General features: G+C 41.2%; 1 protein-coding gene across 14 annotated transcripts in view; it reads left to right on the top strand.

Annotated features, from left to right (window-relative positions):
• Pkp4 (plakophilin 4) overlaps positions 1-16,318 on the top strand; it is a 209,805-nt gene that overhangs the window by 56,383 nt on the left and 137,104 nt on the right. For 11 of the 14 annotated variants that reach the window (XM_055599687.1, XM_055599693.1, XM_055599685.1 and 8 more), the window contains exon 2: positions 10,331-10,467. In XM_055599687.1, coding sequence (XP_055455662.1) covers positions 10,336-10,467 — 132 coding nt within the window. In that variant the 5' untranslated portion in view covers positions 10,331-10,335. Of the gene's footprint in view, positions 1-10,330; positions 10,468-10,609; positions 10,683-16,318 lie in introns of those variants that run through there. The other 3 variants (XM_055599689.1, XM_055599690.1, XM_055599691.1) reach the window with 3 other exon arrangements.

Here is a 16,318-nt window from a genome sequence, read left to right as displayed (position 1 = left end):
AACATTGTTTCTTTCAAATGACATTAACTCTTCACTGAGTTATTATTATTTTTACTGATGATGATTATGTGGAAGGATTTCCCAGCATACCTTCCTAAATGTTAACATTCAGGTTGAGAATGATAGCAGGATAGCCTCAAGAGAAAGTGGGAGCCTTTGGCAAATCTGGGTTGAGGGCTTGAGTTTGGATATGGTGGTAGATGGTGTTATAAGGAATGAAAATCCTAATCGTTTAATTTTACCAAGAAGGACTCAGGCACCAGATGCCGGGGTAAAAATTTGCTAGCTCAGAGAGGCAGAGGAAGCACTCAGCTGGATCTCCCTACTCAGCTGACTTCCCAGAGGAAAAGCGTTTCTACTCAGCTCATGTCCCAGAGGAGAAAGTGAAAAGCCCCTTCTCCTCGCTGTCTTAAACACTCTTCAATTCAATGGCCCTCCTTTCTACTTCATCTCTGTCATCTGGTTTCTTGCTCTGCCTCTTGATCTAGGGTTAACTTTATTTAACCCTGTTTATAGAAAGCTCTTGGGTTAAAGGTGTGTGTTGGGGATGAGCCACAACATAATCATCTGTTCACAAGAAACAGAAAGTCTTAAAGGTGTGTGTTAGGGCTGAGCCACACCAAACAAAAGACAGATTTTTTTTTTTTCTTTTTACAATTCACAGTCCTGGGTTTCACAATGGGAATCAAATATTGTGCAACAGGTAGAACATGTGCCTTGGATACAAAAGTTCCTAGGTTTAGTCCAAAGCACGGGGTTGTGGTGGTGGTGCAGGATTTTATGATTTCTCGTGGTCTTCATTGTGCCATGCACTGATGACTGAGACACCAAGTACCACTTCTCCTAGGCGTGTGAGGCTTACGCAACAGTCCCAACACTGTGCACTGGAAGGGGCTGGTGGGGTGCCAGTGCAGTGGGCTTTGCATCATCTGCTGCTCTGGGGCAGCAGAGCGTTGGGAGATGGCCCACATGCTCGCCGGGTTTGCTACCAGTAGCAGCTTAGTTTTGAGAAACAAAACTTGGAGAATTTTTAATTGAATCTCTTAAGTTACATTTCATAAGCCTGTATAGTATTTAAGTGCTCCAGTCCTCAATTAAACAGTCTTTCTTTTTAATTGCCTTTAGTAATTCAATTATCAGTCACCATATTTGTAAATCTCCATGTGTGTCCTACTAGTGACTTCATTAGACTTTAATCTTCGCTAACACTGGCATTAGATATGAGAAATCGGTGTTGAACAGATTGAGTTTGATATGGCTTACTATGCCTTTAATTGCAAGTCACTGAAACAACAGTCTAGAGATTCCTAATCAGGAAATCTAAACCTAAGGCAAAATTTTAAGCAAAAAAAAGCTTAATAAAATTAAAAACTAGGTGAGCTGTTTCCCTCTTGGGCCCCATTGGTGCCTTTTGGCTCTTGTATGCTCCAGGTTCTGCACCTGCCAGAGCTACACTTTAATGCAGTGATTTACTAATTTGTCTTTTGTTGCTTGTTAGATCGGAAATGGATTGATGGTTACCTTTATTACTTTTAATAATACCTGCTTTATAATGTCATGTGTAGATCATAAGATTAAAGAATAACATTTGAGGTGCTAATTTTTTCTGAAAATCAGTTATTTAAAGTATGTAAATTACATTCTTTGGTCCTAGTGGGTGTTTCAACTCTGTCACACTTGCTCAGTGTACGTGACAAGGGCTTAATCAACAACACTTCTTGTTCCCAGCACTTCACATTAGCAAGGAGGTTGCTCTGCAGGTCTCCTGGCTGGCTCCTTAGGCAGCTGGAGGCAGGTCATGAAGGTCTGAGGTGGACTGTCTTCCATATTGTGCCTTCTTGGCTGGAATGGCTGGGGTGACTCCCTTCATGGCATCTGAGCTCCCGCACAGCACAGTGACCGAACAGTTCCAAGAGAAGCAGCTGTGAGGCCCCCTGAGTTGTAGTGTCCGATATTTCCCTCAGGTCACATCTTGTGCTTACGGTTAAAGCATGTCATGGACCAGCCCCTGACGCAGAGGGTAGGCGAGTGCTGCCTCTCCTTAAGTTCCTCATGTTGTGGTGACCCCCAATCATAAAATTATTTTTATTGCTACTCCATAACTGTGATGCTGCTACTGTTATGAATTGTAATGTAAATATCTATGTTTTCAGGTAGTTTTAGATAACCCCCGTGAAAGGGTTGCTACAAGGGGTTTTAACCCAACCCACAGGTTGAGAACCACTGCCATTGAAGCTATCAAAGCCCCAGGCTTTCCCAGACTTCACTAAGAACATTGGCACAGCTTTACTTTTGTCACTTTATCACTCCTTTCGTCGTTGGTACCACAGAGTTGAATCTACTGAGATTTCATTTCCCTGAATCCTGTGTTGCCAAATACTGTTTCTTTCATTCTACATTTTCCTCCATTGTATTTGTGACTTGGTGGCAGAACTCCCTTTAAAGATTATTCTAACACTGAGTTGTGGTGTTTCCTAAAATGCTTTTATTTTAGCAGAGTATGATGGTGAGCATCTGTGATCTCAGTACTCAGGAGGCGGAGGCCGGAGGATTTCAAGTTCAAAGTTCACCTTTGAACAAACCTCAAACTTGATGAGGCCAGCCTGGACTAGAGAGTAAGACTCTTCCTAAAATACAAAAAGCAACCAAAAGAGCCCCCCTTTGTTGCCTTCTCTCTGATACCCAGTAATGTTTGTAAGCTTTTACTGTGTTTGATATAATTGAGAACCAGTTTGTCGCCAAATTAATTCTTATTTCTTTTTTTTAATTTTTGCCTCTGAAATACCATTTTCGGTCTTTTGCCTCACAATGTAGGCATTTTGTGATCTCATCATGAAAATCTCTCAGATATTATTTTGCTCTTCATTCTATCAACTGGATTCACCGCCTTTAAACCTGCAGCTTTATTTCCTTCAACATCTCTGGATTCTCTCTCTCTCCACACACAGTCCGCAGTATGAACACTAGGAGTTTTATTGCCACCTGTCCTTCTTCACTGTCTTCTGTTTAGGGGCAGTGCTTCTTCGGCAGCTGAGGCTTCCTGTTTGGCTCACTGCTTTTGTGTATGCCCACTTGGGCACTTCCTGCAGTGGCTGCCCACCTGGACACGCCCTCCTCCTGATCCTCCAAGCTCTGCTGTCACAGACAGCTATCTGCCAGGCTCTGGGTCTTCAGCACTCCCAACAGATTCCCAGCCTATCTCCGCTGTGGTAGGAATTCCTCTGGTTGCTTTACCATGGGCCTGAACCCGTTATCTTTCTCACGTTTTGGCATGCTGATGGCATTTTTGAAATTTCTAGACTGGCGTTTTCTTTTCTTAAAATAGAGAGCCTGCCTCTTTGATATCTCATGGAACTGTGAGCTAACTAAGAGAGTAATGCCCACTCATTCCAGAGTTCCAAGTGCACTTGTGATCTGTGGGTTATCTCATCTTGTCTTTGTGTATTTTAAGCCATGCTAGACGATTTTCTTTCTGTTGTCTTCAGTATTGTATCTTTAAACCACAAATACCCCAGCTCCTTAAAAACAAAATTTCCCAGCCCTGTATCCTTTCCAAAAGGAAGTGTCCTTTCTGTCCTTCATTGTTCTTCATGAGAAGCAAGATGTTTTGGAGAAGCATTGAAAATAGCTAAGTGTAATCCACGCTTACCAAGATCAAATTCCCATTCGTTACAGACAGTTGTGCAGTATTGTCCTGTTGTTGTAGGAACTTGGTCACCCCGCCCCCACTGAGAATGGCCAGATGGGTGTGAGCAGTGCTCACTGTCACTTATTAACTGGGTTTTACTTTCAGAAATCATTCATTATCAAACAGTATTGGGGCTTTTGTGGGCATAATATTAGTGACATAAGTCTCTTTTATTAAAATAGTTAAAATGGAAGTGTTATTGTAACTTTGCAAGTATTCAGTGTTTGTATTTATGAGTCACACCTAGTACCATAGGTTCTGCTCTATTAGTCTTTTCTTTGTGTGTGTTTGCGTATATGTGGGTGAAAAATGTGCACATGCGTGTTGGAAGCCCAAGGTTGATACTAGGAATCTTCCTTGATCACTTTTCTCCCTTATACTGTGAGCCAAGGTCTCTCCATAAATTCAGAGCTTGCTGCCAGAACAGCTAGTCTTGTTAACCTGGCTAGCCTTCTTCCTCCTGTGATACCTTTGTCTCCATCTTCCAAGGCTGGCGTTACAGATGGGCCATCACGCTCACCTGGAATTCACACAGGTTCTGGGTATCTGAACTCCAGTCCTTCTATTTACACAGCAAGAACTTTTAACTGCTGTGCCTTCTCCCAGCTCTAATCTGTTAGTCTTTAACCTTTCTCATTTAATAATTTTAAAAGAGGCGACAGAAGAACACATAGACAATAAATACAGTTAAAATACAGTTAAAAGCTCTGGCATCCCTTGTAATTAGTGCTCTCTGGGCACACTAGTGCAACAAACAGACCCACGTGGGATTTTACTAGCTCTGTCCGTACAGAGGCAGCTGCTGCTCTCTCTTGATGGACATTTCTTTGCTACTTATGAATGTATATGACTCTATTCTCTAGGAAATATATTTTATTTTTACATGTTTTAAACTTTGCGGAAGTGGATTTCCACTCTGGATTCATTTGCAAATTTGCTTTCATTAAGCATTATAATTGGGAAGATATTTTTGTTTTATAGAACTGAGGTTTATTTATCGCCTCAGTGAAATATATCACATGAGTATTCTATGATGTATTTATTTACTCTGACACTGGTCGCTTGAGTTATTGACAATTTATGGCTTTTTAAAATCTTTTCAAAAGATTATCTGTCCAGGTTTTCAGGGAAAAGAGAGTTCCTGGCTAATTCAAAATGGGGTTACTAGAGAATGGGTTGTGGGTAGGTGGCTCTGTTTGATAATGCCCACACGTATTGAAAAATGGCAGGCCCGCTTCCGTGCTCAACAACAGCACGTGATAGTCACCTGCGCCACCTCCGTCTCTGCTCCCGAGGGACTTGTACACCGATAGCACATTGCTTGTTCTGCGTCTTCCGGTTACTAATAGAATGGAGCATTTCACTGTTGGCCATCTAGAGGTCATCTGTTAGCAAGGCCTCGTTGAAGCGATCTTCCGATCGTAAAATTCATAAATCAGAACGCTCCACGGTACATAGATTGTTCTCTAAGAATACTACACTACTTGGCGCATATCTCCACACAGTTTCTTGCCAACAAGCACATGTTTTTAGATGAACTGTGTGACTAGAGGGTTAGCATTTATCCACCTCTAGTCCTTACAAAATATTGGAGGTTGTGATACTGCTTCTGTTTCCAAAGTATTTTAAAACTGTGACCGAATAGTTGCTCTAGTACTTCAGATTCTAGCATAAATCCCATATGGTCCTGAAGATGCCCAACTCAGTAGACACACTCTCAGCTTCCCAGGGCCGTGCCTGCTTCTTCAGTACCAGTCCAGTTTCATTATAAACAAAGCAGAGAGAAATTTGTCTGTACTGCATGATATGATACTTTCCTTATTTTTACTATATAATCTTTTTTTTTAATCCTTGTCCTTAAACATTTTCATTGTCATGTGTCATTAGTGTCTTTATATATTTGGATCAGATTTAAATGTTCTCATGACTTTTTTAATGTAAATTATTTTAATTTGTTCTTAAACATCATTATCTTATCTTAAGAACTCTCAAATAAATTATTGTGGTTCTTGTCAACATAATGTTTTTCTGAGTGTTCTAAATGAAGACAGAAAATATATTTTCTCTTCCACACTACCATCTCAGAAAAGAAGGGGAGAATATGTAGAGCCCAGCTTTTTAGTAGTTTAGTGGGGGGGGACCCGTATATTTAGTATATTTTGACTAAAAGTTATCAGGGAGGCACTTAAAAGGGTTAAAGACAAACAAGTCGCTGTCCCATCTTACAAATTTAGCAGAGATGCTATGATGTATTGATATCATCTATTGTTAAAAGGAGTTATGTATATTGGGTCATAAACTGCCTATATATTTTATTTATAAATTACAAGAAAAGCTTTGGCCCATCACACTAGAGTATATAAGACCTGCCAGTTTGAACACAAAGAAATGCCCACTAATCAGCTGGAGTTTAGCATAAACATATGTAATTTCAAACTGACAATTTCTTCCTCTTTACTAAAACCCTTGAAAACCCATTACTCAGCTACTTTCAAAAAAATGTTTTAGGAAGTTCAAAAGACTGGAGTCCAACACTGGAACCTGCAAGCCCCCCCCCCCCCACACACACACACACACACACCATGAGGCAGCACACACCTAGAGTCCCGGAACTTGAAGGCAGAGACAGGAAGAGCCTGCATGCAGGATGCTATCTTAAGCCTGGCTGCCTCATCTCCAGATGCCTCTTAGAAAGGACAGTGCAGTGGGGTGCGGTTGACAGTGTCTGAAGACTCACGAAGGACTTCATAACAACTGGGAATATGAAAGCCATTCTGGTGTCAGCTTCAGCTTCCTGCAACCAGCACACATGCTCAGTTACCCACATGTGGGCTGCGGGCCTCTGGCGATGAGGAAGTACCGCCTGATTTCAGGGACAGTCAGTTATTGAAAACTCTGAGTGTTTGAACCATAGTTCCAAACAAAACAATCTTCCTGAGTGTCTTCAATGTTAATTCATAGCAGTGTAGCCATTATTCAGATTTGATTCCATGTGTAAAAATAGAACAATGCACTTTTGTTACAAAGCCATTTTTAGTGCAGCTCCCAGGCTTGTCACCTGAAGAGTTCTGCCTTGTATGTCCATAGCAGTTCTGTGGAGGGTCAGAGGATCTGCCGGTCTGCAGAGGCGTTAGCTTCTTTGTTTCACTGAGAGCCTGTTCTGTTTCTTCTATAAAGTTATGAAGTCTTGAGCTCATAAGACAGTGCTGTTCATCGCAACCCTTTCTGTGCCTGGAAATACCTAGGAGAATCCCTTTTGTAGCCCTCTCACCATTTCCTTAATGGATCCACCCATCATTCCTGTGAAGGTGCCATCCATAACAGGAAGTTGTCCCAAGAAGCCTGAAGATGGAGTGGGACTCATGCCCGCCCCTCCAGCCCTCTACTCACCACTCTCGAGCCTGATGTATCTACACGTCTGCCCAGCATGTTCATGCTGGACCTTACATTTATCCTGTTGTTTTTAGCTCATTAGAGGCAGCACATTAATGCAACAAAATAACACTTTTCTTGCTTGTAGTTTGGTCTTATTATTTGTTAGGTGCATTATTTGTCTTAGTTGTTGAAGATTTTGCACAGGCCTCGCATATTATTCATATCATTAGTGAAGGTTTTGGTTAGTATTGGGTTAAGTTCAGAACTCTGGCATTACATTAGAATCCTCTATAGCTTGATGCATTTCATTCAGGTATTTATAGCTTATTCAAGTCAGCAGTTGCCCTTATTTCAGCCCCATTTCTATGTTAATTATAGTATCATAAGGGACTTTTAATATTGTGCCTGCCTCACTAGAATTTAGACACAGTGCATTTCCATGGTTACACTGCCAAAGAGGGAAATTCGACAAGCATAACGTGACTTCTTTGGTACACCTCTTCTTAGTTCTCACAAGTCACTCTTGGATAACATGCTTTGAAGAATCACACCCAGCATCTTGTCTCTCTCTTACTTGTAATGTGAGGAACCTACCTTCTTCTTTCTAAAAAAATAAGCCTGGCATTTCCTCCTTCCATTTCCCTGGCACTACTTCCATTCTGCATGGTCTTCTGGAAAGCCCCTACGAAGGTCCAGTGTTCTCAGGTTTTCAATGTGTGAGTGCTCAGATCTGGCAGGTTGCACTCACTGATGAAGACATGGCTTACTGTCTCACTGTGTCTCAGCTGTGTGCGCTCACTGGTTTTCCCCCCTGCCAATGGAAGGAGTATTCGCATTCTTTGACCCTAGACGGTATGAATATTCACCTCTGAACTTGGCAAAAGGGGGAGTCATTTTTTGTCTCTAGCTTCACTTAGCTTTATTTCCAAGTCACTAATGGATCTGTGGTTATAAGAATGATAAGAAAATGGACAGGAAACCTTCTGTGAGCTTCCTTTTGAGTTATAGTATTTGAAGACTGTAAAAGAAGACTATATAAATGTCTCTACCCTGTAGCTATACATTGCATCCTGGTTATTGAGGAGTCAAAATAAAATTGCCATGCTAATGGAAGTTTCTTCTACCATTGTAGCAGTTTCCTTCATAAACCTGCTCTTTAGACCTCTGCTGACCTCAGCGTTGTGTCATCATTTGCCTCTTTTAGATTTTGCCTTCTCTGATTCATAATTTGCTGTATCAGTGAGATGATGAGCCGTAACTGCCTTCCACCCACAACCTTTCCACCCTACATAGCATGTGAGTGAGCACAGTTGTGCTCCTCATGTTTCAGTAAGCCCGGATCATTATGATCGCCAAAGTAAACATTATTCAGTAAAGTATAATATCCTCCCTGAGATACAGTAACATACCTTGCTGTCTTTCTTTAAATACAGTGTGTCCTGTGTATAACAGAATGAATACTTTACTTCTTCTCTAAACTCTCTTCGCTCTATGCCTTTTTTTTTTTTCACATCTTTTCCTTATGACATGTTGGTTGTTTCATATTATACCCTTGACATTTAAATTTCTTGGGCTTTGGCATTATTTATTTCACTGTTGCATAGTAACATTTTTGTTCTACACAACCATCTGTTAATTTTAAGGTGTATGATTCCCACCCAACCCCCCAATGGCCAGAATGCTTCCACCTCTCTACTTGCCCTTGACTGCTAAGTTAGGTTGTCTGTGTAGTATTTTTTTTTAATCAATAGCCCCAGTGATGTTATCTTTGATAATCACTTGCTAAAAATAGAATTCTATTCAGCTAGTATTTTGACTATGCTTTACATCTCAATAAACACATTATAAAAATAAAGGTTGCCATAAAAATCATTGAATTATGTGGTATAAAAATTAGCGTGTCCATTTTTGTCACCAAAGAATGTGGGGCTTGAGGACTGGTGCTTTGCCTCCGTGCTCACAGGTTTTGATCCAAGAATGAAGCCCCTCCCACCAGTCCTCCAGGAGAAAATCATCTTGTGGATTAGGGTCCACTCGGTGCTTATACTCTGTGAAACCAAGAGCTCCAGCGGACAGGGAGAGCCTCATGAGTGTGCTTTCACATTGGGAAGGAGCACAGACACACCCATCAGACCTATTCCCCATTCCCCTATCCCTTTAGTATGTCAGAGTGGAACAACCATCAGCAGACACCCAGAGCCAGGCCTGCCTCTTCTAACCCAGAGGTCAGGATAGAGTGGAGTAAGCTAAGGAAGAGCCACTGATATTGGAAGTTAAGGGAATGGGAAAAAATTCCCAGATCAAAGGATAGACATGAACACCGTAGAGTTTAATTTTCTAGAAGCCGAAGTGAAACTGCAGAGTGGTATTTAGAATAAACTATGAAGAATATTGACAAAAATATTCATGATGTGTGTTAGCTGTCTCTATGTAAATGGAATAGATATTTAAATGGATATGGTCTTTTGGGCATTCTAAGGTTTGGTGGGATTTACCTAGTGACATGAAGTGAGAGATATCAAAGAAGTGTCATTTGTATATTCATTTATTTAACAGGAATTTAATTAACATTAATTACATTTATGAAGCCTTAGTCATATCTTATGATCTGATAGAATCTTCATTCAAGGAGACATAAACAGGCTACTAAATAAAGTATTTGTAACACTTTATATGGCATATTTATTTTCTTGTTAAATAAACTTGTAGACTATCTGTATGAGGTCAGTAAGTATTCTTGTAGACACAGTAGAGTTGTCTTAGGGGCATTGCTGTTCCTGCTAGTAACCTATTCTGTCCTAGTCCATGGTCTCTGATACCATCTCCAAGTCCTGGCCATCTCTCAGTGATGAGATTACTTGAAGGAAACCAAGTCATGAGAGCCCCACGTTGGGTGTCCTGGTTGTAAGTTGTTAAGGCATAGACTTTTATTTGTTAACTTTCATCTTTCCTTGAGTTTCAGATTCTTTTTTTTAACCTATTGTCTAAGCTACAATTGATAAAGTAGTTTTATGTCAATTCCTGTTTGTAGATGTCTTTTGTGTATGTACTTCTTAGACAGTTGAGTCAATTAAAGAGCCCTCCTCCAGCCCCTGTAATGTCCTTTTTCTCCAGTGATGTTTAAATATTATCAAATGTGTATTATTTTGTTATTAGAGGTGTGATCATTCTGTAGAAGTCCACCATAATTCTTAGTACTCATCAGCAGATCCCAGCCCCATAAGGCACTCAGGAAGCAGTGTTAACCCTTTGCCTGCTTGATTGCAGGAGGAATGCCTGCCCCTGAACAGGCCTCACTGGCGGAGGAGGGGCAACCACAGACCCACCAGGAAGCTGTCTCCATTGGCCCAGGCATGGAACCCGAGACCACAGCCACCACTATTCTAGCTTCCGTGAAGGAGCAGGTACACCCTTTCCTTGAAACTTGCAATGACATTTCTTCAGTGCCTTTAAAAATGAACCTTTGGATGTGTTTTCAATTTGTCTAACGTCCTTGATGCCTTCACGTTTTCTAATTATAAGGTGTTTACATCCCTGAGTACACTGGGATGACTGGCATGTAGAGCTGCTCCAGCTGCCAGTCAGAATCGGAACATGCAGGATACTTGTGCGTCTGCAAGTAAGGACAACCTTGATGGTGATCGGTGTCTGTCTCCCACATTGCCGGGTGTGTGCATGCGCGCAGAGCTGTGTACAGCGTGTTTCACAATGCTGACTGTCCATCAGGACTCTGGCCTGTGCTGTCTACATACTCTGAGCATTTTAACATAGGCATTAGGGTTGTCTCTGTGGTTGGGGGGGGGGGGTATTGTTAAAAGCTGTATCTGTATGTTTGTCTAAATCCGATAATTCATTTTGTGAGCTAATGTTCTAAAATTTGTCACACTGTGCCTATCTGCTTCCATCCGTGTTTATGTTTATTTTTAAGGCACTAATACTCTGTCCTTCAAAGACAAGTGCCTTCAATATTAGGTCTTATCTGTAGTGCTTAGAGAAAATGGAGCTCTCAAATTTCATTTTTAAAATTTCAAGGCTTAATAAGGTACAGTGCAAATGCGTACTCTAGGAATCATTTCCTACCTGCCTCCGAAAGAATTCAGGTGTCCTCCATGAAGGTTATTCTGCTCAAGCAATACAAAAGTTCGTTTTAAAAAATTTACAGTTAAACTACTGGCTGTTTTTTTTTTTTTTTTTTTTCTATCAAGAGAAGCAAACTGAACTGTCATAGTGCTTTGAAAACTCAGCATCTGCAGCACACATAGCTAATGATGACAAAGACTGAGGAAACTTTGACATCATCACTGCACTTTTGCCTCACCTAGGCATCCTGACACCACAGCTTTCTTTCTTTTTTTTTTTTTTTTTTTTTTTTTTGGAAATACAGTTTTAGAAATTATTCAAGTAACTATCAAAATCTTTTCCTTATCGAAACTGGGAGTTTTGAAGCGCTACAAAAGTAAGTGTTTTAAGGGCTGGGGCTGTAGCTCAGTGTCTCTGACACCCCGCTCACTTTGCATGCATGATAGCCTAGAGTTAACCCCCACTGCTGCAGAAGCATTAAGACGGGGAAAGTATCATCAAAACGTTCTCATTTACTCATCAAGTGAGGGGAAATGGTTCTCGGTGGAGCTGACCCCACCTAAGGAGTGCAGCAAGGTGAGGAGGAGCTGATGGAACTTGGTGCTGACACTGTTCCGATGTAACGTGTGCTAAGCTGATAAAAATGCCCACACCTGACTGGAAACTGGACGCCACATGCACTAAACAGAGCGGCAGAGACACTACATTTGTACCTTGACACTGGAAAGCCTGCGCGCTGATGACGATAGGGAAACCTGCTGCGATCTTTTCAACTAGGGAATTCTGCGGTGGCCTGAGATTACTTCAAAACTTGATCTTTTGGTGATACATTGTATCAGAGTGAATCTTTTGTTCGATATTGCAAGAAGGACTTCAGTTTCCCCAGGTAACAAAGGGTGGTACATGCTGCTTATTAAAAGAATAGTCATATGTCACCGATAATTTAGTTACTTGGAAGACATACTCTGTCTTTGTTTTCATGTCCTGAAGAGTTTGAGTTCATTAATACACATTTGTAGTTTCCATGCATAATTTCTTTTCAAAATTGTCAGTGCTCAGCACTCAGGACTTCAATCATTCACCCCAGAGCATCGTGTCTGTCTTCTGTGTTAAGATACACGCCTGGTTTTAAACAGCTAAGTACAGCTATTTTGTAAGATTTTTTTTTTTTTTTAAGAACTAGACAATACATACTTGAGTAAAATCTTGATCCTAACATGAAATGTGTCATGTTATCTAGCCTATGGGATAGAACCCAGGAAAGCTAAATATAAATAAATAATGCAATTGTCTTCAAAATCTGAGTTTAATGTTAAACTACTCATCAGAGTGGCGTTCTTAGCCTGCGCGTCACACACCAGTGAAATGATTACTGCTGAGACTGTTATGCATCCAAGTCAGTATTCTTAGATGGGACGCATTATGAAAGCCTTGCTGCCTTGCCCTGTAGATGATGGGGTCAGCTCTGCCATTCTCCAAGGATGGGCCTAGTTTGAAGGCTGCAACAATGTAGTAAGAATCTTGTACTGGGCACAGAAAAAAGTCCACTGCCAGTGAAGTTGGACTGATGGCTGCGCTTTCTGTCTTGGTTTCTCTAATTGCCGTGTCATGTGGAAGGTGTTTTTGTTGTTGTTGTTGTTTTGTTTTTTTGTTTGTTTGTTTGTTTGTTGTTGTTTTTTGGCTGGTTTTTGGGTTTTTTTGTTTTGGTTTGGTTTTTTGCTTTTTGTTTTTTTGTTTGTTTTGTTTTGTATTTAATCCTCTTTATACCTCAGTGTCCTCATTTAGAGAATAGCTATAATCATAGTGACAGGCCATAATCACACATGTAAAATGTGTACAGTAGTATTTGGCACCTAGGAAAGGCTGATGCCACCATCATCACTCCACCATCTCCACCGTCATCACTACCACCATCACCACCATCATCATTGTCAACACCACCTCCTCTACCACCATCATCATCACCACCACCACCATCATCATCTTAACATATAAAATGCTTGTGCTCCAAGGAGGAGCTGTGGCTTAGAATATTTTGGGATGCTCTGAGCCTTCCTTTGGACATTGATATCAACAGACTAAAACCCATTCTAAGCATTGAATGACATTATGTTCTACTACTATTTTATGTAACAAATGGCCGTAAGTAAGTGTTCAAATTTTCAGCATAGTAGCCGCAAAAATAAAGTTTTTTTGTGTATATAATGAGATATGGTCATGTAAAAATAAATGATTAACTTGTTGCTTTATTACAACCTCAAAACACTGATACTGTCAGGGCACTTGATGGAAGAATTATAAAATCGGAGCCATTAACACTCACCTGAATTTTGAGAGGAAAAGGCCAGTAAATACTCCACATGTCTTCATCTTGAGCAAGTCAGACAGGAAGCAGAGAGCAGGTAACAGTCAAACAGCCTGTAGCTGTTGACTATCCAGTCTCATCTGGAATCAGCTTCCAGGTATCCTAGAAATAAAGTTCTTTCCCTCTGGAGTCCTCTGGCAACAGAAGGCCCGTGGCTACTCCCTGGCACAGGTTGGACTTTACATTTTCCTTTTATGAAATGGTAGCTTTTCACATAGATGTCGGCAAGTGTCTTACAGCTTCCATTGCTGTGAAGAGACACCCTGCCATGGCAAGTCTTATAAAGGAAAACATTTCATCATCATCATGGAGGAAGCATGGTGGTGTGAAGGTAGACGTGGAGCTGGAAAAGGAGCTGGATCCACAGGAAGAGCATGTCACCCTGGGCTTGGCTTGAGCCTCTGAGACTGCAAAGCCCACCACTTAGTGACTTTCTCCAACAAAGCCACACCCACTTCAACAAGTTTACACCTCCTTAAAGTGCCACCCTTTGTGGCCAAGCATTCAAACCTATGAGATCTGTGGAGCCCATTCCTATTCAGGCCATCACAGCAAGGTACAGGAAAAGTCCTCACACTGGCAGATGAGAAGGACACACTTTGGATCAAAGGCTAGCTCCTTTATGAAGATGTGGTCTGCCAGCCTGAAATCACACCTCTCCTGATCCTTCATGCTTTAGAGTGCAACCGAGACGATCCTGTGCTGCTTTGAGCTAACATATTGGCTCCCTAAGGATAGAGTGGTGTTTTATACATCTGTTACAGGTTTCTCCTCACAGCACCCCCCCACTGTCAGTCTTATAGTAAACGGTTGTCCAAAGAGGAGCTCAATACTATTGGGTAGCCTCGTCACTGACTTGTTTCGTGAAAACCGTGAAGCCATAGCCAAATGTACAGAAGCACGGTGGGCACGAGTCTCACATCCTCCAAACAGCTTCTTACCTAGCTGTACATTCTTGATGTTAAGACAGTTTTAATTGTCCTATGCCCATATTGACCTAGGAATTAAATCCATCTACATAGTTGACTGTAAAGTTAATTTCCTGTCTGCTGACATATTGACACAGATGTTGCAGCTTTCATTCTCCATGTGTCCAAATTAGTGGACAATCAAGTACAGATAATAAAAGGATAGGTTATGATATGGATTTGGGGATTCTGCTCTATAATAGATGAAAGTTAATTCCTAGAAATAACAGGAGTGAGGCCTCTGAACTTAAATCTGAAGAGGCAGTTGAGCCATAGCCAGCCAGCAGTTGGCTACAATCAAAATCATTATTTTGGCAGGTTCTGGCATTTAATTTATCTTTCAGTAAGAATGTCAGCATCCAAGATGAAATCAGAGAGAGTTTTGTATCCTGAGAGTGTTTAGATTTCTGGCAAACTTTATACTGCCGAATAGCTTAATGTATTGTGTATAATCATTAGCTGAAGAAATATGTCTAAATGTGGTGCCCTCAATGGGTCTTGCACCATATGAAAACCAGAGACTCATTCAGTTTTGAATGCTTTTGGCTGAGGAAGATTTGGTAAGGCAATGGCTGCTTTTTGTTCTTCTCCCTACCAGAAATTTCACAGTTCAATATAGGATGCAAGATTACTTGTTCTCTATAGAATTGTGTGTGCGTGTGTACACACACGCGCGCACTGATTAGCTGCATTTATCTTCTGGTGTAAATTGTGTGAGTGAATAAGGTCTCTATTTGAGCATGCCTCAGGGGCTCTAACTTTCAGTCTTTCCCTACCCATAAGCCACATTCTTTAATTTTTTTGTTGATGATTTAAGAAACTTGAAATCCAGACTTTTAAGACTGAGGTGGATCCAGGTGGCATAAAATTGGCATGAAAGGACAGACGTGGTAAACCACGTTGGTGTACTGTAAGCGGCTCTTGCTCCGATGTGCTCCTAAATTAGGTGTCCCGTGTACTGCTTTTGTTATTTTCAATGAGTGAAAATTACTGTGTTCCTCATTGTGGGGCTCTCAAGGAAGATGCCATCTTTCAAGATAATGTGTTCCGGATTTCTGTGGAAATTACAAGTAGACTGTCATTATACCCATATTTATTTAAGCGGTAGTTAAATATCAAAGAGTGAAATGAGAGCCAGGGTTCCTTAAAATTTGAAGATAAAACAAGGGAATTTGGAACCCAACCGTGTCCTATTGCTATTACTTCATTTTTACATGGTTCTCTTAGCTTTAGTAATTACACGCCCTTCCTGGATGGCAGAGTGCCCAGAACTCAACAAGCTCCAGTGCAAGTATTGACTTTATTCCCCCACAACAGAAACAACTGCACCTGCCTCTGCAGCCTCCTCGAATGCAGCCTGTGTTTATTTACACTGAATAGTTCTCTCTGACACACTGCAGCCACATGCAGAAAACAGCTTCATTCCCACTGTAAACAAGTACAGCTATGGGTAAGCTAAAAGCACTGTACTGAGCAGGGCCCCCAGCCTTCCTGCTTTTCCTGTTACTAACTGGCTTAGCTCTTCTATTGGTAACTAAACAATCCTGGCAGATGTCATGTTTGTTTGACTTCCAGTTTCCCATTGCCTGAACTGCATCTTGAAGCACAAGGTAAGGCTGGTATGAGAGATTAGAGCTAATACCGTTTCTTCCTCCATGTTGTAGAAATAAGTTTAAAGTGAGGTTGAGTGATAGCACTCCTGTGACTTCTTCTGGCTTGTCCTCTAGAGTTCTGAGCATTCCCACTCGACTCTGTAGAGAGGTCTGAAGTTGCGTGTCAGCACTACGAGTTTGAGATTTGGGGTGTGCCGAGGATGCAGATGAGAACAGTGTTTGCACATCA

The sequence above is a fragment of the Psammomys obesus genome, unplaced genomic scaffold (assembly GCF_907164565.1).
Source record: "Psammomys obesus unplaced genomic scaffold, mPsaObe1.curated_primary_1811, whole genome shotgun sequence".
Classification (NCBI taxonomy): Eukaryota; Metazoa; Chordata; class Mammalia; order Rodentia; family Muridae; genus Psammomys; species Psammomys obesus.
This window is presented reverse-complemented; position numbering and strand designations above follow the sequence as displayed.